The sequence below is a fragment of the Ixodes scapularis genome, unplaced genomic scaffold (genome assembly GCF_016920785.2).
Source record: "Ixodes scapularis isolate PalLabHiFi unplaced genomic scaffold, ASM1692078v2 PGA_scaffold3__209_contigs__length_174095766, whole genome shotgun sequence".
In the NCBI taxonomy this organism is placed as follows: Eukaryota; Metazoa; Arthropoda; class Arachnida; order Ixodida; family Ixodidae; genus Ixodes; species Ixodes scapularis.
Window position 1 is genome coordinate 46002198 of NW_024609868.1, and position 24961 is coordinate 46027158.

The 24961-nt window shown below is 47.0% G+C and overlaps 2 protein-coding genes across 4 annotated transcripts in view; one reads left to right on the forward strand and one right to left on the reverse strand.

Annotated features, from left to right (window-relative positions):
- The first annotated feature begins 291 nt into the window (after window positions 1-291).
- Window positions 292-1597, forward strand: LOC115328985. The gene is made up of 2 exons (XM_029990451.4): window positions 292-924; window positions 1283-1597. The coding sequence occupies exons 1-2, from the start codon at window positions 416-418 to the stop codon at window positions 1368-1370; spliced, it is 597 nt and encodes a 198-aa protein (XP_029846311.3). The 5' UTR covers window positions 292-415; the 3' UTR covers window positions 1371-1597.
- A 2342-nt stretch (window positions 1598-3939) lies between these two features.
- Window positions 3940-24961, reverse strand: part of LOC8040325 (large proline-rich protein BAG6) — a 74744-nt gene continuing 53722 nt past the window's right edge. For all 3 annotated transcript variants that reach the window (XM_029990453.3, XM_029990454.3, XM_029990452.3), the window contains 10 exons: window positions 24314-24472; window positions 22614-22664; window positions 22135-22237; window positions 21501-21736; window positions 16519-16618; window positions 14975-15102; window positions 13159-13407; window positions 9241-9396; window positions 6279-6386; window positions 3940-5473 (listed from right to left, as the gene is read on the reverse strand). In XM_029990453.3, coding sequence (XP_029846313.3) covers window positions 5201-5473; window positions 6279-6386; window positions 9241-9396; window positions 13159-13407; window positions 14975-15102; window positions 16519-16618; window positions 21501-21736; window positions 22135-22237; window positions 22614-22664; window positions 24314-24472 — 1563 coding nt within the window. In that variant the 3' untranslated portion in view covers window positions 3940-5200. The remainder of the gene's footprint in view (window positions 5474-6278; window positions 6387-9240; window positions 9397-13158; window positions 13408-14974; window positions 15103-16518; window positions 16619-21500; window positions 21737-22134; window positions 22238-22613; window positions 22665-24313; window positions 24473-24961) is intronic.

The following is a 24961-nucleotide window of genomic DNA, read 5'->3' on the forward strand; positions in this document are numbered from 1 at the left end:
GCTCGACGAACTTTTCACTAAAAGTTCGAAAATGTCGAACCTGGTCGAACTCGAACCGCGGCCGGTTCGGCCGGTTCGCGACACCCCTATCCGTAACTGAGCTAATCTAATAACGTTGGCCTCTGCGCAAAAGGAAGATGACCCTATTCATTTATTGTTCTTAAAAATCGTGACGTCAGAACCAGTTTATAGGTCAACGAAAGTTGCCCTTTTGATAAAAGTGAAAAGGGTCACGAGAGTTGAATAAACGATCGCGGGCAGTGACGCTAGCACGCTAACCTGCGCTGACGCGGTCGTCTGCAACTCCTCGCGGAAAGATGGCAACGGCCGTGTACTTGCAGCTTTCGTGGTAACGCTTGCACAACGTCTTGCTGTCACCCTGCCTTTCGTTCGGACGACAGGGGATAAAAAGAAAATGTCGAAGTCGACAGGACGAGGCCTCCTTCGCAGCATCCTCTTCTGCCTTCGGTCCCGTAATTCGGCGTGGAAACAATGCGCTCGCTGTTACTCGGGCCAGGCGTCCGGGCTCCTCGGAGAGGGACACCACCACAAGCTTCGTCGAAGCCTGCTTTCGGGCAGTACCTGCGGTCGCGAACCCGGTCAGTGCTACCGAACCACTCGAATTGTGTGCGTCAGGACGCTGGGTTCAAAGACGGACACTCGGTCCTGCGTGGAAACCGTCTGCGAGAGCTCCGAGTGCGGCTCGGGAAGCGAGCTAAACTCCAGACTTCGCGTGCCCATCGCCAAGCTCCAGGGCCGCATGCTGCTCTCATTCCTGTGCAAGTTGTGTTCGACGCGCGTTACCAAGCTCATTTCCAAAGTGTCTTACGAGAAGGGTGTAGTGATCGTCAAGTGCCACGGGTGTAGCAAGCACCACCTCATCGCCGACAACTTGGACTGGTTCCCGGATCTCGAAGGAAAAAGGTAGCGTAAACGAAAAATCATTCAACAAAATGGTAAATATACACCAGCTCGCCTGCACGCTCACCGTAATTTGAAAATACTCATTCGAATTAATTTTTTTTAATTATTATTATTATTATTATACGATTCAAACGCAGTCTGCACCTGTGAAGTTCGCAAAGCGCGTTGAAGGTACGAGAATGCGCGAAACAAAGTTGGGGACGGAGTATGGAATCTTCACACAGTGTCATGCCTGTTGTGTTTGTTCGGCGTATAATTAGAAGTAACTGGTGCGTCGAAGATTGGACTAAAAATAGAATCTTCAGTGGATAGAAGAGAACATTGGAATTGAATGCTCAACTCATTTGTTTCCTTTCAGGAACATCGAAGAAATCTTGGCATCGAAAGGCGAAGCAGTTCGCAAAGCGCTGCTAAAGGACGAACTGCTGGAAATCACGGATGGATGAAACTCTTGACACATGACTGCAATGCACATTTGCAGTGTGCACTCATTAGGACTCGGGCATAACAAAACCATTGAACCATTGTTTAGTCTTTCCCACTTTGTAAGCTTGAGCAACTGGACGCCGGTGTCCTACAATGTATAGCATTACTAGGCATATTTATCAGTACCATATTTACACCTACACGCATTTGTAGAACACTGCACCTAAATAAAGCATCATATATTGTGCCAGTGTCTCACTATTGAACGTTCAACAACTGCACGTTTGTCCTGCGCTGTTCCCCCTGTCCGACATGAAAGTTTGTTGGTGCTTGCGCTGTACGTATGGACAGCTGTTACCCAGGGTGAAGGTTCTGGGTTTCAGTGTTTTCGGTAAACACGGATAAACTCAAAATATTAACCCCTGAAGCAGTTTTTTCAAAATCTGGGAAAACCAAAGCGGAGCACAAATTCGTCTGCTTCTTTTGCAGGGGTTGTGGCGACGTCAGAACACCGAGCTCCAATTGAAGGATAGTGGATAGACCCCAAAGCAAGCTGCCTTGAGGTCTACCCACTATCCTTAGATCGGAGCTCGGCGTTCTGACGTCACAACCACCCCTGCAAAGGAAGCAGACGAACTTGCGCTCCACAAAAACACCAAATTGGAGCTTTCCTTTGCCAACAAAAACCCAAGCTTTCCAAAACAAAAAAAACTTTCAACTAGTTTTATTTTGCATTTACCTCGAACACAGTCGCACTGAACTGTCTGCGAGGCTATTCCTTTCTTTGAAACCTGACCCCTCATCTCGTCGCCTCCTTTTATTAGTACCAGGACGTTTTCCAAGTATACTGGGTACGAGCATGCTCTCTGGAGGTTGGGCAATTGCATGCCAATGTCCAGTTTCTTCCATATAAGGCCCGATAAACACAGATTTCTTGTCCAACTCCGGGGAACACTGAATCTGTTGCGGAAAATAAACCTTAAAAACACAGCACCCTACATACGACCAATTAAGTTAGGGACCATATTCTTGGCAGCACGATACAAAATAGAGTGCTGAAAAAAGTACAATACCTTGTTTTTAAAAAAAAAACAAAAAACCTTAGACAGTTGTCACCATAGATATGGGTTTGATTACACATTTGAAAGTGCCTGCCTAAACACACAACTGCATGCACCGTGGGACGTGTTATTTGTTGCTTCTTTTGCAAACTATAAACGTTATATTCACACGGTGCTTTACTCTGCCAAGTTGTTTAGTTTTAAAATTAGATGCTGTACGCACGCGATACTTCGCGATTGGCTGCTCCGGCGGTGGTGCCAATGGAACCAGCGGCTCTTCCCATTCAGACTTCCAATGCTTTCAGGAATTAAATTCGAGCCTCATTATCCGACAGAGCTCTCTAAAGCACCTCTGATTCAGAATCTGAAGCCGCTGGAATCTCCTGGAGGCGGACATGCCAAAATGAAACCAAATGAAAGAAAGGAAACTGTTTTGTCTTCCATGTTTTCAGTTCATGCTTGTAAGCATAAACAGCTTGCAAGCACACTGTGCTCCCACTAGATAATTAAAAAAAAAAAAGACCTGCACACTGACCTTTTTTTATACTATTCCTTTGGAAACAAAATCCGACCACCGGGAAGCACCTTTTGGGGAAAAATAAAACTCGGCCGTGAAAGGGTTGGGGGCTGACATACATGTTAAATTTTCATCAGTGCGCAAGACTTGCTTATTTTGCTCCAGTTTTTTCTGCCACGCACCCCGATGAGGGGAGTGAATCAATCTGTTGGGGAAGGAGGCTTGAAGGAGGGAAAGTGGGAAGCAAGGAGAGTAAAGCGCATGTCTGGCTCGGATCTTACCATATTTTTCAAAAGGCATTCAGTTTTTAAGGCGAAAGCCCTTGTCCTATTGCATGAAAAAGCGGCGTCATTGTGCCCGAAAGATGGCCATAAAAATATGTCACCAAGCATGCGCCGCTCAGTCATATGCTTAAGGACAACGCCATCCTTGAGGTCGTCCTAGACGTTTTCAACGTCGTCTTAGTGGTCATCCTAGGCATCATTCTTGACGTCGTCGTAGAGGCCATCCTCGACGCCATACTTGGCGTCGATCTCTAAAACATTGTCCTGTACTTTAATATGTGTAGAAACATTACTCGAAAACATTTCTCCGGCGGGACTATAATGCTTTCGCCTTCCTACACATAAGCAATCTTAAATGTCCTCCTGCAATTTTTTTTTTTTTTTTATAGTTTAGTTACAGTGGAATGTCCACAAAATGGCTCTAAGTAATCTCAACATGTCATAATGGTGTGCCCAACAGTGACACTCAATGCTCAATATATTGTTTGTTGTTCACAATAACTACCAGCTTGCGCCACACACGATGCACAAGTTTATGGTCAGCTTTAACTTAAGCTGAAGTTGTCATTTCTGCAATACATAACCACGAGTCACATTACCTCATTAGATGCTGGGAAGGACTACAATCTAATGCACAGTGCAAAGCAATCGATTCATTCCGCCAGCTGTCAAAATGAAAATTGGTGTCTCTATTAACCGAAAGTTTCCAAGACAAAACGAATTCAGATTGTCTTCAGGGGGTTTATTTGCACATTCAGACAATGACCCTGAGAATTCTTAATTACGCAGTCAAGAGCTAAATCTTTTTTAATAGATAGGATTATGAAGGATTTTTCTGAAAACAAAATTGGGAGCAAGCTCTTGTTTATATAGTTTGACTCTGCTCTCCAAGTATGCCTGTTCTAGGTGGTGAATCTACTCTTAAAATGACAGTTCCTTTATGTAGAAAAATGTAGCTTATGAAACACTATAAAAACAAAAAAAGAAACTATTGCAATGCTTTCATGGAGTGAAAAGAAATCAGGCTTTTAATGCCCGCTCTCGAACAGTCGGCCAGTTGTAATACGAAAACTTGAGAACATTTGACAAACAAAACATACAACTCAAAGATGCCCCTGAAAAAGATCTCAACCAAACTTCATTGTACCACCGAAGTCGTACAGGAGGACTCGAGGACAACTTATCCAATGCACGTCTCAACCAGAATTTTATAGTGTACCATCAACATACATGAGCAATGTTCCACATAAAATAATTGTACGCGTACTGCTAATGTTTATGTGGGCTTCTTTGTGGATTGCACGCAAAATGGAAACGGCAGCCCGAGATTGAAAAGAATGCATCGAGTAGCCACAAAGTTTGTGGCCGTGCCAAGCAACATAGTATGCATCTTTATCCACCGACTGAAGTAAACCTTGCAAGCGTCAGTAGATAGTTTCGAAAGTAAGGAGTATCTTCCGATACTCCTTACTTTCGAAAGTAAGGCCCTCACCTGAGGATTGCTCTCCAGTCGGGAGCTGGAGACGGGGCAGTGCACGTCCCATGCCTGCGGATGCCAATACCTTACTTTCTTCTGAACTGCAGCTTGGAAGTTTTGCAGTCCGAGAACAGACCCTGAACGCTCTGCCAATTTGTACACAAAACGGAAACTGCAGCTCAAAATTGGAAAGAAGACTTTAAATGGCCACGAAGTTTGTGGCTGTGCCGTGCAACATATGTGTACTCTATTCACCGATTGAAGTAAAATTTGTGAGCGCGAGTTAATAGTTTCATAAGCTAGAAGCGTCTTTCGAAACCCCTCCGCTTGCACTTGAGCTTCCTCTCCGGTCGGAAGGTAGAAATGATGGGAGCACTTGGCCCACAAACACGGATGCCAACACCTCTATTTGAAGTTTTGAAGTTTCGCAAACGGGAAACGGACTGGGATCCCTCTCCCGATTGGCGAGAATCAGAGCCCACACAAAGTACAAGGCAGACAGAGACTGCACTCAAGGGTCTGCGCTGTAGTAGAAGCGGTGAGCGTTGGGGAACCGGTCGGGGCGGAAGTCCGGGTCCGTGGACAGCCGCTCCCTCACGGCCTGGCGCAGCTGTAGCCCGTGGGCCGCCTGCAGGGCCGGGTGCTGCCTGGCCGCCGCCAGGAAGGCCTCCATGCCGTCCCGGGGCGCCCTCACGCCCGCCCGCTGCACCGCACGCTGCAGCGCCTCTGTCAGGGAGCTTGGAACGGAGCCATCTGGGCCGCCCGCATTTCCTCCGTTCATGATCTGGTCAGAGAGGAAAGCGTGGGGCTAGAGTACGACTAGCACATTGAGGCACACCTAGTGCAGAGAAGCAAGGCTACACTCTGTGTCAACTATTTTGCGCTACGTTATTGAGGCCGGTGTAACCTACACGGTGTGGATTTCTCTTGAATCTTGTTCACAAGTGCTCCAGCGCGAAAGAGGTGCCAAATGAAGCCACACACTCGTGCAAGTTTGTAATTTTTGATGGCGCTGGAGTGCAGTAAAAGCTACGCTAGCCTTGATAACAAAGCACAAAATAGTTGGAGCCGAGTATAGTGCAGTGAACCACAGCTCGAGCAGTTGAGCACAACTGGCACAGTGGAGCACAGCTAGTGCTGTAGAGCGCAGTTCGAGCGGTGGAGTGCGACCAACACCGACTTTTTTTCGGCCCAACTTGGCAGGCGGTTAAAGCAACAGACCCAGCGAGCCAATCGACAGCCTTTGAGTGAGGCATGTAACAACATACCATTGGAGTGCACTCCTCCGGTGAAAAGTTGTCACGAGTCTTGCTAAGTCAATCTCGTTTGTCCCTAGGGGCCGTAGCACCTGCCTTCTGACCGAGTTGTGGTGAAACCAAGTTAGTGCAGTGGAGCACGATAGAGCTGTGACAACCTGGAGCAGAACTCCAACTGTGTCCCATCAAACGGAGGAATGAACGCCTCTCGAAGCTTGCCGCTCGGCTCGCCCGGCACCTACACGGGCGATTGCACGCCCGAAAAAATCCATTTCCCGGGTTCCAGCCACCCCTGATGCAGAAGCATAGACGCCGGCTCAAAGAACAACATACCTTCCTGCGCTTGGAAGGCATGCCACAGAAGTAGGCGTCGCTGAATGGGGGCTGGGTGGCCTGACGTCGCTGCCGCTGGATGTCTCTCGTGATGATGGGCACCCACTCCTGCGGAGAAGAACGTGCCGACAACGTGTAGTACAACTGCAGTCTGTTTCATACTTAGGACTTGGTCGATAAACACGATTCAGATGACACACTGCAAGTTTTATCGGTGTGTTTCTGAACATTTTTCTCCCGGATTATTTAGTTACGCAGAATGAAGCACAGTGGAAGGACAAGATTCAACGGAATTATTTTTCAAATGCCAAGGTACCGAGGCACAGAGCTGTTGAACCAGCAAAGCATCCTGCATCCTCCAAACTTATTACAGCGAATCACTTTTCAAAACACACTTCTTCACACCTGCTCAATTCACACCTGCCACGGTTTATCATCATTCAGGCAGTCACACCCTTTAAATCACAGACTAACTTGATCCTACTTTCCCCATTCGCCCAGTCCATAAAGGACTGGAATGGTTTTCCAGATCGTGTTCTCGCTTTTTCATACCCAATATCGTTTCCACAAAGTTGTTCAGAGCTGATTTGGTTGTTTTCTTGGCAAGTGTTGTATAAAAATTTCTCCTCAAGACAATCAAGCTTTTGCTATTCAAGGGCAGCCAAAATTCTTAATTTCTTTTATTTTCCGCATTAATTAAAAAAAATTTTTTTTTTTTTTTTTTTTTGTGTAATTTTTAGTGATGTGATTAGCCTAAACCATTTTGGAGCACCTTTCAGAGCAGCGAAAACAGTGTTTTGGAGCAGCAAATGTGGCCTTTGGAGCAACCTAGACAGTGTTTTGGAGCAGCAAAAGTGGCTTTTGGAGGAGATATTCTTAGAAAAAATAAACATATTCCTTTTAGGTGCAGTACGAACGAAGGGAACTTTGTGTTGTGCCGTGTTCTGATGTTAAAAATTGTGATGGAACTCTGTGCTTGTGTTCTTATGGCTGAGACATCCCACAAGTGTACAGTGCTGTAGGCATTGCCAAGCAGTTTAGAAAAACCGCTTGCCACCGTTTTACTGGTTCCCGACGGGCCAGATTTTCGTAAAAATTAAGCAAACGTAAAACAATGGATTGCAAGCGTCCCAGGTGGTGCCCCCTGTCGTGCAATCATATTCGCATGCACGTGATGGCTACTTTGGCAGGCTTGCAATTGCACATGCTTCGTCGCGCGAGCGGAGACAACGGCTGTTCGACTGAAACCGAAACCATGCCATGCCACTCTGCTCCATCGCCGACTGCTTCTCAAAATTCTATGCAAAATGTAACTGTCGACAATGTAACGACAAAAAACACACCAGCGGTGCGTGCTTGACAGACCAACAAACAAAGTACAAACTTTAAAAAAAAAAAAAAAAATTTGAGCGCATTGATGCAAGACATTGCGAGCCAGGGTCAGAAAGTTCTTGGGCGCTTTGTGCAACGACTGGACTCGAGACAAACAAGAGCATTGTGCGGGCTCAGCGTGCATCATTGCCTTCTCTGCTTTAGTTCACTTCTCTTTACCAACTTTCATTCACGGAAGATTTTTCACGAACCAGGTTCCCTCTCGAAAGATAGCCCAATGAGAAAAACCTAGATAACCAATACTTTGACACAGCAGTCTGAGTTAAGAGGGATTTTTGTAGTCGGGTATGATTTAAACAAGAACAGGAATGTTGATGAACATGCGACGGTGCTTAGTTTCATTTTAGAAAGCGCCATATATGCAGTGACGTGGGGACGGCAACATCCGACGTCGCACGGCCACGGTGACTGGAAGGAAGGGACCAAATATAGTTTTCCCACACCTGTTGCTTTCAAGAGCGAGTGCTTCAGCTCACAAAGTAACACCCGCCGCGCAAAAACGTGGTTTCAGTTCGTAGCATGACGGCATGGCTGGTACCTGGCAAGCTAGCGGCGGAGCTTCCGCACACACCCGCGTCATTGTTAAAAATATTTATAAAAAAAAAGACGCGAAACAAGATTTACGAGACGACAAGGGCGCGAAACGCGAGACGGCAGGCAATCCCTGCAAGACTGGATGGACAATTGATGCAGGGTACTTTGTGTTGGGCAGCCGTTTGCGGCACATAACACACGCATGCTCAATTACGGTACTTAGTTTAGTTTTATCTTAAAGGCGACCGAATATGGTTTTTTGGTGCAGGCTTGGCACAGATTACCCTTATTTTGGCAAAATGTAGCAGGATGTAGCAGAGTAGCCACCTGGCGCAGTTTGGTGCAATCGGCGCAGCAATCACATCACTGTACTAGTACCTACAGTTCACTTCATATCCCTACAGGGTATCTCCAGCACCAAAAATACCTGTTTCCTTTTCCTCCCTGTCATGCCCAGCACATTGCCATAAAATGTTCTCCACTTGGCATTACAACAAATCTAGCAGTTGCATTACTCATGCTCCGCGCATTTGAGAGAATTGTCAGCTGCAGTTTTTCCATTGCAAATTTCAGAAAATCGCCTATAACCTTTGAAGGAGATAACAGTTCGTTCTGAAACTTTGGCATCTGGTTTGGAGTGCTGGCGCTACGTTTGGGCGGAAAATGTGCGTTCAACAACTAGTAGGTTATTTAAAAAAAAACAAAACACCTCATACGTTTCTTTTTGTTGTGGGACATTGCATATATGCGGCTCAGAAGCGTTCTGGGGCTACCCAGCAGAAGGCACCAGTGTGCTCTTTCGTAACATGCAGACACGAGTGACTGAAATGCAGTTGATTGCGAGTCGCCGACAGCTGGAGAAGCCGTCGGTCGTAAGCCAGTCGGGTTGCAGCATCGGCCTAGATAAACGTCTAAGGACAAATCACGACGCAAGAAGCGTCGACATGATAAGCCATACCCTACGTCCTTAGGCTGTGGGAAACTACGACCACGACGCGCGATGTCCGCGATTCCGCGGGTCTTGCGGAGTTCTCACCGAAGGCACGGAGGCGTGCCAGGACTCTGAGCCGAGGATCACTTCGGGCAGTGGGTCCTCCGCGAGCGGTGGCGCCGTGGGGCGGTGGTCCTGCGACCCTGTCGTCGCGCTGCCACCCACCTTGGGTGCCTCCGCGGGCTGTGGCGTTGTTTGCTCCTGCGTGGCAGCAAAGCAATCGTCGGCCCCTGCGGACTGTACAGGATAGAGTCCCCGACCAATTTTCCGGATGCCAAAAATTCAGACTTTCTCGTTATTTCGGACATTGACGAGGAACCATGACTCGCCCAATTAAAATAGTACATATTAACAAACAATTTTTCAGACAGTTTGTAGTTCGAAAGTTTGATTTTTCAGACAAAAATGTAGGGTGACCGAAATAACCAGGCTTGATCTAAAATGGGCCATAAAAAACTGTGCGTGCACATAGCAATCTAAACTTTTTGTCAAAGGTATATTTCACAGGTCGACTTCATCTTGTAAAATTTCAAAGCGTAGCACCCTTTCTGTAAAAAATGAAAGACGTTTACAATCCTCTGTAATGCGAAATTAGAGTGCAGCTCTTGAGGAGGAGAAGGAAAGGGTACGGAGAGGAGGGTATGCCTCTCCTCCCCCTCCCATTTAGTAAGAAATTTTCGCTAAATTTCCCGCTAAAGATAGTGACAATTTCCCTGCTAAATTTAGCGAAATCTCCCCGCTAAAAGTAGTGAGAAACAAAATTTTTCCTGCTAAATTTAGCGGGGAAGCTTAACCTGGTAAATTTAGCTGCGAAATTGATGTCGCGTGATCTCAACACCATTTCAGTTTCCCCGCTAAATTAGGGGGAAACTGCGACGTGCCATAATGCAAAATGCGCGGTTAAGCCGATGCCACTCAACCAGGAAACAGGCGCCTAAAAGCGCAGCTCTTAGGCACCCGAGTCAATTAAGTCACAGCCACCAAGGTTGCTATCTTAGATTTTTTACAGGTTTTACCGTGGGCTTGGCTCGGTATCTCTGATTGATTGGATAGGTTTGGCAGCACTATTTTAGCATTGCCGAACCAGCCGCTTGGCGTGCTTTGCTATGAATTTTGTTTTTGCTAGGCATCATCATCGCCATCTTGGTTTTCTTGTTTGATCGTTTTTCCATCTACAACCAAATTTTTGTTCTGTTTTCGTGCCAGTCACCATCCGTTAAAGGAGCGGTGCAACGATATTCAATTGGAATGTTTTTCACTTTACACGAGCTTACTGGCACACCTGGGACTCAAGGATACTCACACGCAACGCCACTTGCCAAGAAACTCCTTTGTTACGGTATAATTTCAAGGACAAAAGCGATAATTTTCATTCAATCTCTCCTTTGCAAAATTTGATGACGTAACGTGGGGATCGCAGTACACCCCGGTGACGATATTTGAATACGGTTCATAGATTGGACCCGAGCATTGCGTGGGCACTCGACTTGGGCTCGTGATAATTACTAGCTCGAAAAGCATTCGGGTAGTGACCCGTGTCCAATCGCTGCAACGACGACAACAGCCGAGCCATAACAATGTCTGGAACTCAGCGCGTGTCCTGCGCTTTGCCAACCCCAGCGCGTGGCTCTGATCAACATTGGTGGCATATAATCGGCTCCAGATCACCTGGCCGCTTGTTCTGGCTGCAAGTTGAGGGAGTGAATGCTGCTCGTTTTTCTTTAACATTTTTTCTGGGACTTCCATTGCGTGGGGTGAAAAACGAACGCGTGTTCCATAGGTCATTAACGTTATGGACCCGTTTTAAGCGGTATTTGCGCAAAGCACAAAAATTGTTGCATCGCTCCTTTAAGTTCGGAGTGCGCTGCCGACAGCTTCCAAGCTTTGCACCTAAATGTCTCGCCGTTTGTTGCTTTGCCTTGCATTGATACGTGCTTTGAACCTTCTGGCCTCTTGCACCTCCGCTGGGTTAGAGCATGACACTGATGTGAACGCAAGCGGACATGACCACCCGCAAGCATAAGCTGACACAAGGTACTCTTAGTGAGTATTCTAAGCCCGCTTAGGTTCAATAAGGCCAGGTTTTGTAATCTGCAGATTTTTCGGACTGCTTTATTATTCGGATGCTTTTTCAACCCCCACGAAGTCCGGAAAATCAATCGGCGACTCTATTTTCATCCGCACGTGACCGCAAAACAGTAGATGCCTGATGCCGCACGTGCGTCTACAGCCCGGCAACTCGGCATTTTTTGCCTGGGTGGTGAAACAAAGATTTTGCTACACCGTACGTCTTTTGGTTCATACTAGAGTTTCGGCGTCCTTTTTTCCTTGCTCAAGTCGTTTTCTACGAGGAAATCGTCATGAACAAACGTCATGATGGGGTGACATGCTGGAAATCGCACGCGTTAAGGGCTGATGAGAAAAAGGAGAAGACTCTCCCTCAATTCCTCTTTTCCATTTAAAAAAGAGGGAGATCCTCCTCCTTTCTGCGGAGAGTGGCCCGAAGACCCGCTCCCGTGGGGAGAGGAGCATGAGAGGGGGAACAAAGAGCGAGAAACCAGGGACCTGGTTCAGTGCGGTGGCAATAGGATACTACAGCCACTGAGCCAGTGGCACAGCTTGTCTGGAAGGGCAAATTTCTTTATTAGGGGCGAAGCTCCTTAGGGTCCAGCGTTGTCCATCCGTCTGGCGTCCGTGCTCACATCGATTGCATTGCCCCCGGAATCGGGCCACTTTTAAAGAAACAACGTACGCCCGCACGGGGGTTCGAACTTAGGACCGCTTGCTCACGAGGCAGACGTCTTAACCATTACGCTACACTGCAACGTTGCATGTAGCCGCTCAACGTCTATACAGGAGAGGGTGCTGCGGTCAAATGCTCAACTGCGTATATAACCACGATCCATACCACACATTCTCTTTCTGACATGGACCGTTGACTTAAGCGCTGGAGATGGAGATACGTTCCCATGGCTTCTAGCGGATCCAAGCTGATCCGCTAGAAGAACCACTGGCTCTGCATTTCACAGACCATAAAGCAGTAATAATGAAGTCGAAACGCAACCTGGAACTCACCACTACCTATGAGCAATAAAAAAACATCAGCACCATCAGCACTACCTATGAACAATAAAATCAGTATCATCAGCATTACCAGAGCTTCAACCCAATCAACATCATTCACCATGTGGAGATGTGCCCATTTTTTTTAATACAAGGGTGCCAGCAAAAGGTGCAGGTTTTGGATGCAAATAATAAAAAATCAATAAATAAAAATAAAAGATAGCAATAAATAAAAAATAAAATACTCAATGAAAAAAAAAATAGATAATAGAGATTATACGATGCCAGGGTGTCACGTGACATAATGGGGTCATGCGATACCCCGACCTCGAGGCGGCATAAGTTATACATCTCCTATACAAATATGTTGCTTATATTGCCGTGCGTTGGGCTGAGCAAACAGCGCCCAGTCACGAAATTCTAGAAGATTTGTCTTTATTCTCACTCGGGGCGTAACATTTATTATTTCATCTTAGTTTCTTGTTCTCGAAAGTGCCTGTTCATCCTCACTCTGAACGCTCGATGCTCGAACCTTCTGGGCCAAAGTTTCGCGACACCGACGCAGACTAGATAAGGAGCTGCTCGTGACATTGTTGAGTCAGTCTCACTGTTACTTGCTGTTACGCCGCCAAATTGCTGCCCGCTTTTCTGCTTCCTCGACATTCGTTCTTTATTTTGTTTGGTACAAGTTTGCCAATTAAACCTTTATTTTCAGTTCACTGTTCATCCTCTCGTCACCTTCATTGGTGACAATATGCCCTTGACGTCTGTGTCGGTAAAGCGTAATGCGTCGCTTTTCTCGCGGCTCCCAACCCATGTTCGACGTTAAAAAGGTTGCCCCACAACAGACGAGATTTGACGCCCCACTTTGCGAGGCTAAAGAACACCGGGCTACCCTACCGTGGCACTGACGTCCACCTCCATGGCCGAGGGGGTGGGCTCTCTTGGCGTCTGCTCCTGGTGCTCCTGGGCAGCCTCGGGCGAGGGCTCGCCGCTCTGTACCAGGTAGCGGCTGGTCACGGCAGCCACCGCAGACGGCGAGAACACCAGGGATGCCAATACGGCCATCCACGAGCCAAAGGCCCAATCAATGATCAGGTCCCGCACGGTCGGGGACAGTCCCACGGTGAGTCCGGTCAGAATGAAGTTCTGCACAACAGACCAATGTTTAGATGAAGTGGTCAGAGGTCCGTGGACACCTGCTGCGCCGAGGACGTCGTTGAATCGGCAAGCAGAAAGGTAAAACCAAATATGGAAACTGTCTTCTTGTTTTGTAACCCTGAGGTTGTGAATTAAGCTTTAGCATTTCTAGGCTGCAGGTTCAAGGGCATTCCCTGTTGTTCCTTTCATCGGGGTTAGTAGGATGCTTATTTGTGTTCCCTGACTTTGGGTATGTTGGAGGCTCTGTAAACTAGCAAGTTGTAAGGTTCGGGAGCAAATTTCATTTGTCGAGTGTTTGTAAGCAGCGGTGTACTTATGGAAAGAGTTTTTTTTACAGCGGAGTTGTTAAGGCCTAGTTTCCCCAGGATCGTGTCCCCCACAAAGAAATGTCGACACAAAACTCTGGACACCTACCGCCATCTATAAGCAACGACGGCAACCAGACAATCGGCTTGCCGGCCTTGCTCATAGATGGTGACAGCCTTTCCAGCCTTTCCACCCTGGTTTTCACCAGAGTGGAAAGGCTGAATTTCTCTAGGCATCGCCCTCGAGGTCGTCCTAGATGTCGTCCTCGAGGTCGTCCTCGAGGTTGTCCTTAGGCGTTGTCCTTGAGGTCGCCTGACCATAGTAAAGCTTCGCTGGTCGTCCTTCACCGGAGTGGAAAGGCTAAAAGCTTTGTGTCTCCCTTTCTGTATTTTGTTGTGTGTTGCCGGTTCGTTCAGTCCATTAAGATTTAGCTGTATTCGAGACTTGCCTGTGTTTGTGGTTGTCCTTTAGAAAACCTCAGTCTTTGGTAAATTCCCAATGTAGAAAACCTTGTGCATAGGAATTGGCTGTGACGACAGATGTACTATTGAGTTCGTTCATGGGACAGACTTAAAACTTGCAATCGCGTGTGCTGCAATTATTTTGCGACTATTTTGTTGCCAAACGCGCTGGCGCCTCAGAAGTGCATTACACTTCTGAGTTGCCGGGCTATTCAAAAGCCTTCCTGACCAATGGGTGCACAAAGCCATCCCATGACACAGAACTCAACACTGTAATGGCAAGTGGCACCTTTTCGATGGTTTAGCCAACAAGTGGAGTCAAGCAGAGCAATGAACAAGCAAAGCAAAAGCAAATAAGTAATTTGTTGCTTCGGTGTCCACACTCCTAGCAAAAGAAGACTTTCTGACATGCACCGAAATTTCATACTTTTGTTCCAACCTGAAATTGAAATAAATGGCGGGCAAAGGTGCAAAGATTACATTTTCACATGACACCGAGACGTCACAAGTGACGTCACAGTGTCTTATAATGACACACTTTTTCTGTTAAACTTAGCAGACAAATTTTTGCACATCTTATTTAATGAGGAAATTGGGACGCCATATGATGTCCCAATTTCCCCACCAAATTTAGCGTTGAAATTCGTGCATTATATTTAATGAAAAAACACTTCGCGTGACCCCACAGTGCCATACGACGTTAAATTTTGCGGTGTACACACACTGGGATCTACTGCGAAACCCTGCCGATAATCGCTGTCGCCGTAAAAAAGCGGGAAACCACAAACCATTCTTTCCCGGAAGACAGAGTCCACGGAGTCCGTCTCATCCCGGAAGCAGGAGGAGACCAGTGCCATCAGTTCCGCCAGCGTTGTCTGGACGAGCAACACCAGATCCCGGCCAAAGTTGTTCTCGGCTGCGTGCAGAAGAGAACGGCTCTGTCGACGTGCAATCCATTTTACGGGGTAGTGCGGCAATACTTCCTAGGAGACCGGGCTTGCACATTTCCCGCCCAAATGTCATCGCTAGTGAATTCATGCAGCGCCACCTCACGTCGGCACGTTCCGCAACAGTAACAGGTGTCGACGCTAGACAAGTGCATTTGCTTCTTTACGGTGTACGAGGTGCGGCTACTAAACAACAACCCGTCTTAAAAAGATTGTATTAAAAAAGTTGTGCATCTTTAATGTTGTCTCAACCTGTTCCCCTACCCTGTCCCTACACCGTTCCATGTGAATCATCCATTGCTGAAAGCAGTGCCGTAGGTTGTTGAATGATACTGATAGCCCTTCGAGAGCTCCGTCGCTTTTGCCTTTGCAGCATTGACAGAGTCAAACCTCGTTCCTTATAACCCAGACTCGATCTTGAGATATAGGAAAAAGTCAGATGGGGCCAGGTCAGGCGAGCACACCGGGCGCTCCAACACGGTGACGCTATGCCAAGCAGGGAACCACGTGGCCCGAAATGTGGAGGAACGATTCGCAAACCCTTCGTCGAAACAACGCGCTAGTACACAAAGCCTCGTCGGTCGCGTCGTTCCCGGCTCGGCACAGCATCAACGTGTTGCAGCATTAGGCATGCTCATCAGGCCTGGCCCCGTCCGACTTTTTTATATTCTCCAAGATCGAGTCTGGGCTGAAAGGAACGAGATTTGACTCTGTCGAAGCTGCGAGGGCAAAAGCGACGGAGCTCACGAAGGGCTCATCACCCGATGACCTACAGTACTGCTTTCATCAATGGAAGATTTGCATGGAGCAGTGTAGGGATAGGGGAAGGGAGTACATAGGGCACAACATTACAATTGCGCCATTTTTTTAATAACATTTTTTTAAAGATGAGTTGAGTTTTGTAAATTTATAGCCACACCGCATACCCTTGTTGAGCTTCAGTGTGTTTGCCACTCCGGAAGGGTCGGGGATCCAATAACAATAACTCACTCGATGGGCCTTGTTTTCTAGCTGGTGCTGGCTGCAGCCATTTCCAGCGGAAGGACGAAAGGCGGAACATAGAGGCTGCAACTCAGACTAGGAACTCTGGTTTTGGAGCAGTCAACCGTGGCAGGCAGGTGGGCTTCTATGCATATCGTACCAACATGCACAAACCCTCCTACAGTTTCTGCTAATTTATGCAAACAAACAACCAAGCACTGGCTAATTGTGTTGGCACTCACACCAAACAACCACCGGGCCTAATCGCACATAATCACAGATTCAAAGACTGAAAACAATCCGCTTTCATTCCGCGAGTCATAATTAAGAGACGACGAGTAGGTGCACTGGCAAAAATGATGATTAAATATTGTTATTATTATTATTAATGTTACGCAACTGACCACGGCTCAGAATGAGAAGCAGAATGGCGTAGAGTTTCTCGCGCAGAAAGCTGTTGATGGTGGCCTCCACATCCACCCCAGGCTTCACATTTCCCTTGGCCTGTAAATGAAACAGCATCAAAGAGAGAAAGAAATGACTGGTACAAACACTTGCCTACAAAAATTTATATTTGATTCACGTTACAACATTTTTAGATTCACACATCTCTAATTCTAGAGTTACAGATTCACATATCTTAATTTCTAGATTCACAAATATCTAATTTTTTCCCCCAATAGAACAAAACAGCCTTCCTACCTGCGAACACTGACTTAGAATTAAAATTCTGCACTTCTGGAAAGTTACAACACAGCAACGCTCCAAACACTAGTCTCCACACCACTGCATCCTATGCTTTCTAATGCAGAAGGTGTTTTAGGGTTGGTTTCTAAGCCAAGAGCATCAAAACTAAGTTGTTATGAAAACATGGCAAAGTCACGTGATTTAACTTCAGCAGCAAAACTCAACTGAAGTTTATGTCGGCATGTAGCAAGTTTTCCCGCTAACTTTGTCAAATGACCTCGCACAATAGGACACTGTGAGGTTGCAGCGTTGCGTGACATTGTAACGTCATACGAGATCATGGCGTCGCATAACAACGTGGTCATATGAATGGACATGGTTCCATGACATGACGTCACTAAAATCATTGGATCCTGGGAAAGTAATGCCAGGCTCCCTTCCCCGTATGGTTGCCATTTCGGTCCATGGAATGAGCAGTTTTCTTTGATCTCTCCATTATTGGCAAGCCGATCCAAACTCCCGGCTACAGATTGTTTTATAAAGGCATTTTTTGGTACACTAATATTTGTTATCCACACACCGACCAAATAAGTGCGCATCTTCGCAATCGCCACCAGACTTGTCGTCGGTGATTGGCAGCATTGAAGAGTAATTTCCCTGCCTCGAAGTATGCAAGAATGACAATATCACTGCGAGATATCCGTGGAAATAAGCATGATTGATAAGTTGATTGCATACACCTTGCCTAACACGCTTAAACTTGCGAGGAACGCTTTCGGTACGATGACTCTCCATGGTGATCTTGGTGAAACTGGTCTAGAACGATCCTTTCGAAGCTTTTAAGGGGGGAGTGCAATGGCAATTGCCATGGCAACGGAGATTGATCGGCCAACCACCTTACGAGGTATTGGTCGTCTCTATGTTAGCATCCGTTCGTGCCCGACTACAGTAAACTCTCACTTGAGCGAACGTCGGTTTAACAAAAATTTCAGAATAATGAACTTTAAAAAAATCTCCAAAGGATTTTCCTATGCCTTCTATGCAAAAATGTTTCAGTTAAACGAAAAACGAATTTCGGAATAGCGAATATTTCAGTTCAATGAACTTGATGGGTAGACCCAAGATTATTTTTGCAATCAGTTCAATGAAGTTTTGTGCTCTGCAGTGCTGGCGAAGCCGATGCCCGCTGCACTGCCGCCGCCACCTCTGCAGCGACGGTGCATCATCACTGGCGTTTACAGCGCTGCCGAGGCAAAGCGGCGGTGCGGACGACGAAAACGAACCCCGTGGTGAGTGTCTTTTTCTTTGTATTCGGTTCTGTCTGGCCATCTTAGTTTTGGGTAACAGCGGCAGGACGGCGATTTGTGTGCCCACTTTTGTAATAAGTATGACGGAACGGAAGCGGTTGTCTCTATCAGACAAGCTCAAAATCTTTCACAGGGGTGGAAGGGGGCTAAAGCCTTTTGTAGCAGGACTGGGAGCAGCAAAAGTTCCACTTTGGAGCAGTTTTGGAGCAGTAAAAGGCTCGCTTTAGAGCAGCTCGGGAGCAGCAAAAGTAAGTTTTGTAGCCGTAGAAGTAGGTTTTGGAGCAGGTAACGGAGGTAAAACAGGCGTCTAAAAGTGATTTGTTGTTGCTAAATGTGAAAATGTAGAAAAATATATGCATGCACATCCCAGAATAATTTTCAAGCAACATACATACATACCTTTCTACTTCTATTGCATTGAAATATGGAATATTAGCAATTTATGCAAAGGAAAGGCTTTGAGAACCATTCCGGCAGCAGGCAAAGTCATGATAGACTTTATATGGGAGGCCCCGACAATAAGAGCACAACTTGAGCCACGCCAGTACAAAACAGTCTATTTAATAGACCAATTGTAAACATGTATCCAAAAAACTAAACCACTGCAAGGTGTCAGATAAACTACCTTTGCTGACTACAGTTTTGTTTAACAAAGAATACACATGTTCAATCACTGCTTAAAAAGCCCTAACATGTTCTGCACTTCGGTGTAGTCTTGCCTTCTTTCACCGTAGTCTTACCTTCTTTCATCGCCTATATCAAGTTTAGTAACAAAATACAAGGCTACTGACATTTGACAAAAATTCAGATGCAAAATAAAATGTGTATTTTATGTCTTTAGAATACCACAGTCACTCGTACATATGCAGCTTTAAGCATCGACTAGAAGAGCAACGCAACCTTACATACTCCATAAAATGTTGTGCATTGCGTGTCTCCATAAAAAAAAAAATTAAGGTACCACAACATGTTTCAAAATAAAGCAGTCCTTGCTGACCTATTTTCATTAAATACAAATGTTCTTAATACCTGTTCATAAAATACAGTAATCCCTACACCCAAGTTAACATACAAAGCTATATCTATATTACTTTAGATGGACAAATATGTTGTCTTAAAAATATCACAGCCACTAATACATATGCAGCATAAACACTGACTAGAAGAGCCCACAGGCCTCCATGTTCAAAAAAAAAAAAAGGGTTGTAACTAAGCTGAATCTGTGTACATTAGAAACAACTGAAGTTCACCTTTTTTTCACAGCTTGAAGAGCAGAGTCAATTTCTTTTATGCGCTCAAGTACTTTGGACAGTTTAGAGTTCACATCACTTAGCAGGAGGTGTCCACTCCCCACCTTGTCCATGTCCTTAACTGCCACACCCTTGCTTATGAGTTCTTGTGCACTCAGTAGAAGTGCTTTAAGAGAAGACAGTTTGAACGAGACTGAAAATGAGATGTAGCTGATCAGGCGCTGATCCCTGCGGGGCAGGCTGCCTTCATATGTGACAAAAAGCCCACCAGCTTTTCTCTACCCAACCCCCCTCCCCTCTCCCCCCCTCTCCCTTCCCCCCCCCCCCCCCCCCCCCCCCCAAACCAGATACACCTATACCCGAAACTTGTGCGAGTAGAGTGGCTATAGCAAGTTAAGGTGCGTTCATGACAGGAATCGGCAGCGCGGGAGTGTTGCAAGGCATTTCTGATGTAACCCCCACTCCTCCACGCTAAAGGAAAGAAACAAAAAAGTGTGTAGCACTGCCAATTAACCAACTCTCTTAAGATCGTGGGTATTGTTCTCGCCAGTGGTCTGACGGCGGGAGACAACACACGACAGCGTGCACATTCGTGCACACAATGATGGTTTTGCTCTCGTTTCGACAAGACAAATTGAGCTCGAGAACGCATGTGCCTGTGCTCGCGATTCTTCGCGGCTAAGCGTGCAAATATAATACGCTACCAAATAACAGGTAAAACTAGTAAAGACCATTTATATTTACTCATGTTGACGCATGTGCATGCGCTCGCAAAGAAAAACAAACGAAACTAACATAGCGCGTGTTTCTTAACTGCATTCGCAAAGAAAAACAAACGTAACTAACATAGTATGTGTTTCTTAACGGCTAAGTGTCAAAATATGGTACGCTAACAAATAACAGGTAAAGCTAGTAAAGGCCACTTACTTCTGCTCATAATGATGGCCGAGGTAGCCCACTGGTGCCGAGGCACCAACTCCCACGATCACGACAAATCGGGACCACCGGGCAACTGCATGCGCGCTCCAACCGCGCCAACCAACTATGTCCGAAACCAAACCGATGTGTTCGTATATCAAGCTCTTTGTAGTCAAAATCGACGCCTCGCCCTGCGGTTACACGTGGTTAGGAGCCCCAGTCGAGATGGTACGAGTCACCCGCACTGACGCCTAAGCAAAAGTACACGCCACATGGTGGCCAGTGGCCAACCATTATCTGCTAAATTTAAAGAAAACACACACACACACACAAAAAAAAAAGCTGAAATTGGCGTTTTGGAGCAGGCTGGCGCAGGGAAGTGAATTGGCGCAGCGCTTCCACCCCTGCCTTCAGCGTCTGGATGACGGTCAAAGGCAAGTGGACGTTGCAAAGGACTTTGGGATTCCACCGTCGACGTTGTCAACGATAGTGAAGCGAAAGTCAAAGCTTGAAGGAGAAACTGATATATTTCAAGCCAGTGGATGACGCTGTTGCGGTATGGCTTCATCATAGCAACAAGCTCTCCCAGAGGAAGTGCACAAAAACATACTCTGGACGACTATGTTACTCCATGTGCTTTAAGAATGCCAGTGTAAATGAAATTGAGATTTTGTTTTAAAATGAGAAAGGCAGCAACGTAACTGTTATGCACCTTGTATATATCGATATACACTTGAACCTCGATTTTACGAAACCCGATTTTACAAATTTACCGATTTAATGAACAAATTCGGATTCCCCGCGCAGCCTATGCGCGAGGTATCCCTTCCACGATTTTACAAAGTTCCAGGTTCAACGAAATAAGTAACAAGTCCCGGTGACTTCGTTAAATCGAGGTTCACCTGTACATGACTCCATAAATTGCATTTCACACCTTTGACTTGATGTATGTTGTGCCCTATGCTGTTCCATATTCTAGCGAATATACTATTCAGTTTAGTGAACGTTCAGTTAAGTGAACGTTCAGTTAAGTGAACGTTCAGTTAAGTGAACTATTTCCTTAACTTCCTCGAAGTTCGCTCAAGTGAGAGTTTACTGTAGCTGGCAGGGAAGGCAATGTCGCTACTTTCCCAAGATCCAGCGACTTTGGACGTCGCGTGACACGGTCGCGTGGGCTCGTAGAGGCATCAATCCTGTGACTCCAAACGAGCTGCGTCCACCCACCAGCATGTCCCTGATGAGGGGCTTCCCCCAGCGGCCGAGGAGGGCCTCGGTGGCCGCTGCTGCTGCCTGGGGCAGCCCCGTGGGTCTGGGGTGGCCCAGCAGGAAGCGCAGGACCTTGATTTGCAGATGCCCATGCAGGTAGACTGGCAGCTCCGGGGAGCCCCCCCGCAGCAGCAGCACCAGTGACTCGGGCGTCAGGTGGCGCGCCACCGTGCTCAGCAATGCACTTGCAAAGTCTGCAAAGGGCCACGGCGAGCCGGCAGCACTTTGAGAGATGCTCTTCTACGCCTTCGCCCGGACCGTCTTCCCGGGCCCGTTAGAGACGGTTTTTCCGTTGGTTCCCCCGAACTGGTCTTTTAGACAACGCATCTATTAGGGCATCTGGTAGCCAATCTTTGTTCCCCGACACGTGGGTCTGGAGTACCGGGCTGCCCTTGCGGTTGCGGCGAATTCAAGAAAAATAAGGATCGGTTTCGGTTTCGATGCGTGGGCGGTACACGACGCTAAATACGCCGGTTGAAGATGCAATCCGGGCACCGTGGTGTTAGTAACGAAGTTTAGCTTGCAACCTGTCTCCGCTACCCTTACTGCAACCGCTCGTCGCACGCACCCCAAACAAAAAGTCCAGACTCACCGTCCCCCAGCAAATTCGGCGCCACCAAGTTCTCCTCGACAAACTCCTCCAATACCCCCGCGTTCCCAACGTTGCGTCTCCAGGCGTAGTCGTTGAGCAGCACCTGTTGGATGACGTGAACACGGACCGTTAGTCCAAACTCAACTCGTTCACCGGCGTGCCGACAAAGTGGTGGAAACTACGTGCTCGTCAAACCAGTCTACCTTGCGCTGCTGGACTGTACTCTCTGTGCATGCTCGCGAGCAGAGAGGCGACAGAAGACGAGCGACCAACTGGACCGGCGAGCACGCAGCTGCCCTTTCGGCATAGCGTCGAACGCGGTACATCACGGGTGGCAACAGACCCTTTTCATCGGTACTGTTGTATGGGACTGACAAACAGGCCGCACAAACGGAGCCCGTTTTCTTTAATGACACTCTGCTGGGGCATGCATTACATTATCCGGGAAAATGTGGCAATAAAGGAATTACGCAACTCACGTGAATAATGGTACTGAGAGACGGAGGGGACCCGGGACCAAATGGAGGAGACTGCAGAGCAACAAAAACATAAAAAAAGTTATACAGTATAACGTATGTCGCGGGAGTCGCGAAAATCCGCACTATAAGCGGTACTGTGCTATAACCAAAACATCAATTTTTCAGGCCAAAATACATGCCATGAGACAACTTACCTTTGTAAAACAATTTATTTTATGTTAGATAAAAAATAAAGCTTAGTTTGAGGAAATTCTTTATTTCACCAGACTAGTAAACTTCTCACTCAAGTGTGTCACACATTTTGAAAGAAATGAGCGACTTTTGCCTGGAGGCTGGCGCAGCCTTTTAACGGCATCGCGGGTTGCGGACGGACGTTGCGAGCGTTCAGGATTGCTAACCCTAATCACTTTTCTCCGGTGATAAAAACTCGTGAAAATTCGCATCCCTTTTACGGTACGCGCCAGTAATAACTTCAACTTGAGCACAGGCATGAATTGCTCCAAATAAGAAATCCGGGCGATGTTCGAAAACACAAATGCTTAGAAAGCACCACTGTAGTCAAAGTAAACAAACACGACGACACGGGCGTTTCTGCCGTCTTGAGAGTGCCCCCGACATCGCCGCACGAACAGGTGGATCTTTCCTCCTAGTACGTGCTGGGTTATCATAGCGACACACAACGAAAATTCACAGTCAAGGATAGCGCTTTTACAGGGAACGATGAGCGCCCACCACACCACCTACATCGACGATCACAACCGACGCTATGTTTGCGGATAGAAGCAGCCGGCCCTTGACCGGCATGCAACGCGCGCGAACACTTCTCCTCGACCTGCGATTGGTCTGTCGTTGCGGTTGTTTCCAACGCACAGAGCGGAGGGATGCACAGCACGCACGTGAATGACACGTGCGTGCGTCCCTCCGTCGCTATGGCAACTAAAGCCTCTATCTTCGCTTCTCCCCGCTTTTTCGAGCAACCTCCTTGCCCCGCGAGTGCCGCTTGTGGCTAGCGCCGTTATCTAGTGTCGCACAGGGAAGCGTGCTCGCTGCGTTGGTCGGCGCGGTCGGCGGACTGTTTAAAAAACCGCACTATAACCGGTATTTCCATTCGCGCGCCTGTATTTTAAGCGCTATACAATTACATGGAGTTCTATGGGAGGCGAACCGGTGGTTTAAAAAAAACGCGTTATACCCGGTCCTGCACTATAAGCGGTTACGTTGTAAGTGGTCTATACTGTACAGGCTCTATCAATGTCTCTTGCACAAAGCACACCCCATGCGTTGTCGTTCCAGATTTTTCAATATCTTTATCATATTTTTATCTACTTTTATTTCAATTTATTAATTTTATTCATCCATTTTATTTATTCCTTATTTGCTAATTTGTACGTTGCTATTCTATTTATTTATTTAATGATGCGCAGTTCGAAGCACACAGAGCGAACGCTTGCGCCGCAGAACTGGGGGTTCTTACGCTCAATTCCTCTTCCGCCCGTTTTAATCTGAACGTGTGTTGCACCGGCATGCGGTTGCCCATCGCTTCTGCGTGGTGCACATTTAGGACCCCAGGCCGGCGGCAATACTGCACCGGCCAAACTTCTCGACCATGGTGGAGGGTCCGGACGCCCATCGGGGCCAACCCGCTTCCCGCCGTCTAAATAAACGCGCGATGCGATTTCTTTTTCGAGCGATCCACTCACCCGGCGGGCGGTGCCCTCGGAACCGCCGGCGCTCATCCGGGCGGAAGGAGCGCTGATCCGGGCGGTACGAGCGCTCAGGCTGGAAGGAGCGGCCTCGGCATCCAGCCACTGGTCATCTGCACCGGCCTCTTCTCCGCTGCTGGGCAGTTCCTCGGGATGCTGACAAAGCAAACAGAATCTTAAAGCGCGTTCACATTGTCGATATAAAGCACTCGCGCAATGCGACTAGATCGCGTCGCAAAAATTCGGGTCAGCTAGGGACCACTCAAGATGCGTCGCTTTTTTTTCTTGGATGGTTGCTTTTGCGATGAAAGTTATCACGTGACTGCTGCACATTGCCGGTGTGAAAGTGCCATTAAGGCGAGACACTGGTTCTAAAATGGACTATTTTATTTTTGCAGCTATACTAATGAAAATCGCTGTGCATATGTGTTCCTTCTTCCTCAATTCAAATATGAAATCAGTTTCAAAATATCTCAATTAGTTTTCAAGTTATAAAAAATAGTGTTGCCTAATTTGGTTAATTTCTTACGGGTCGTTAAGGCCATTTCGAACAAAAATATTTTTTTTTATTGATGTAGATGCATAGCTAAAGGTCTGCCATGCATTATAAAGCTATTTATATTTTCACAAAATTACATTATAATA

Coding starts and splice junctions, on each gene's coding strand:
- LOC115328985 (XM_029990451.4), top strand. CDS start 416: ATGTCGAAGTCGACAGGACGAGGCCTCCTTCGCAGCATCCTCTTCTGC. Junction 925..1,282: donor CCGGATCTCGAAGGAAAAAG/GTAGCGTAAACG, acceptor GTTTCCTTTCAG/GAACATCGAAGAAATCTTGG.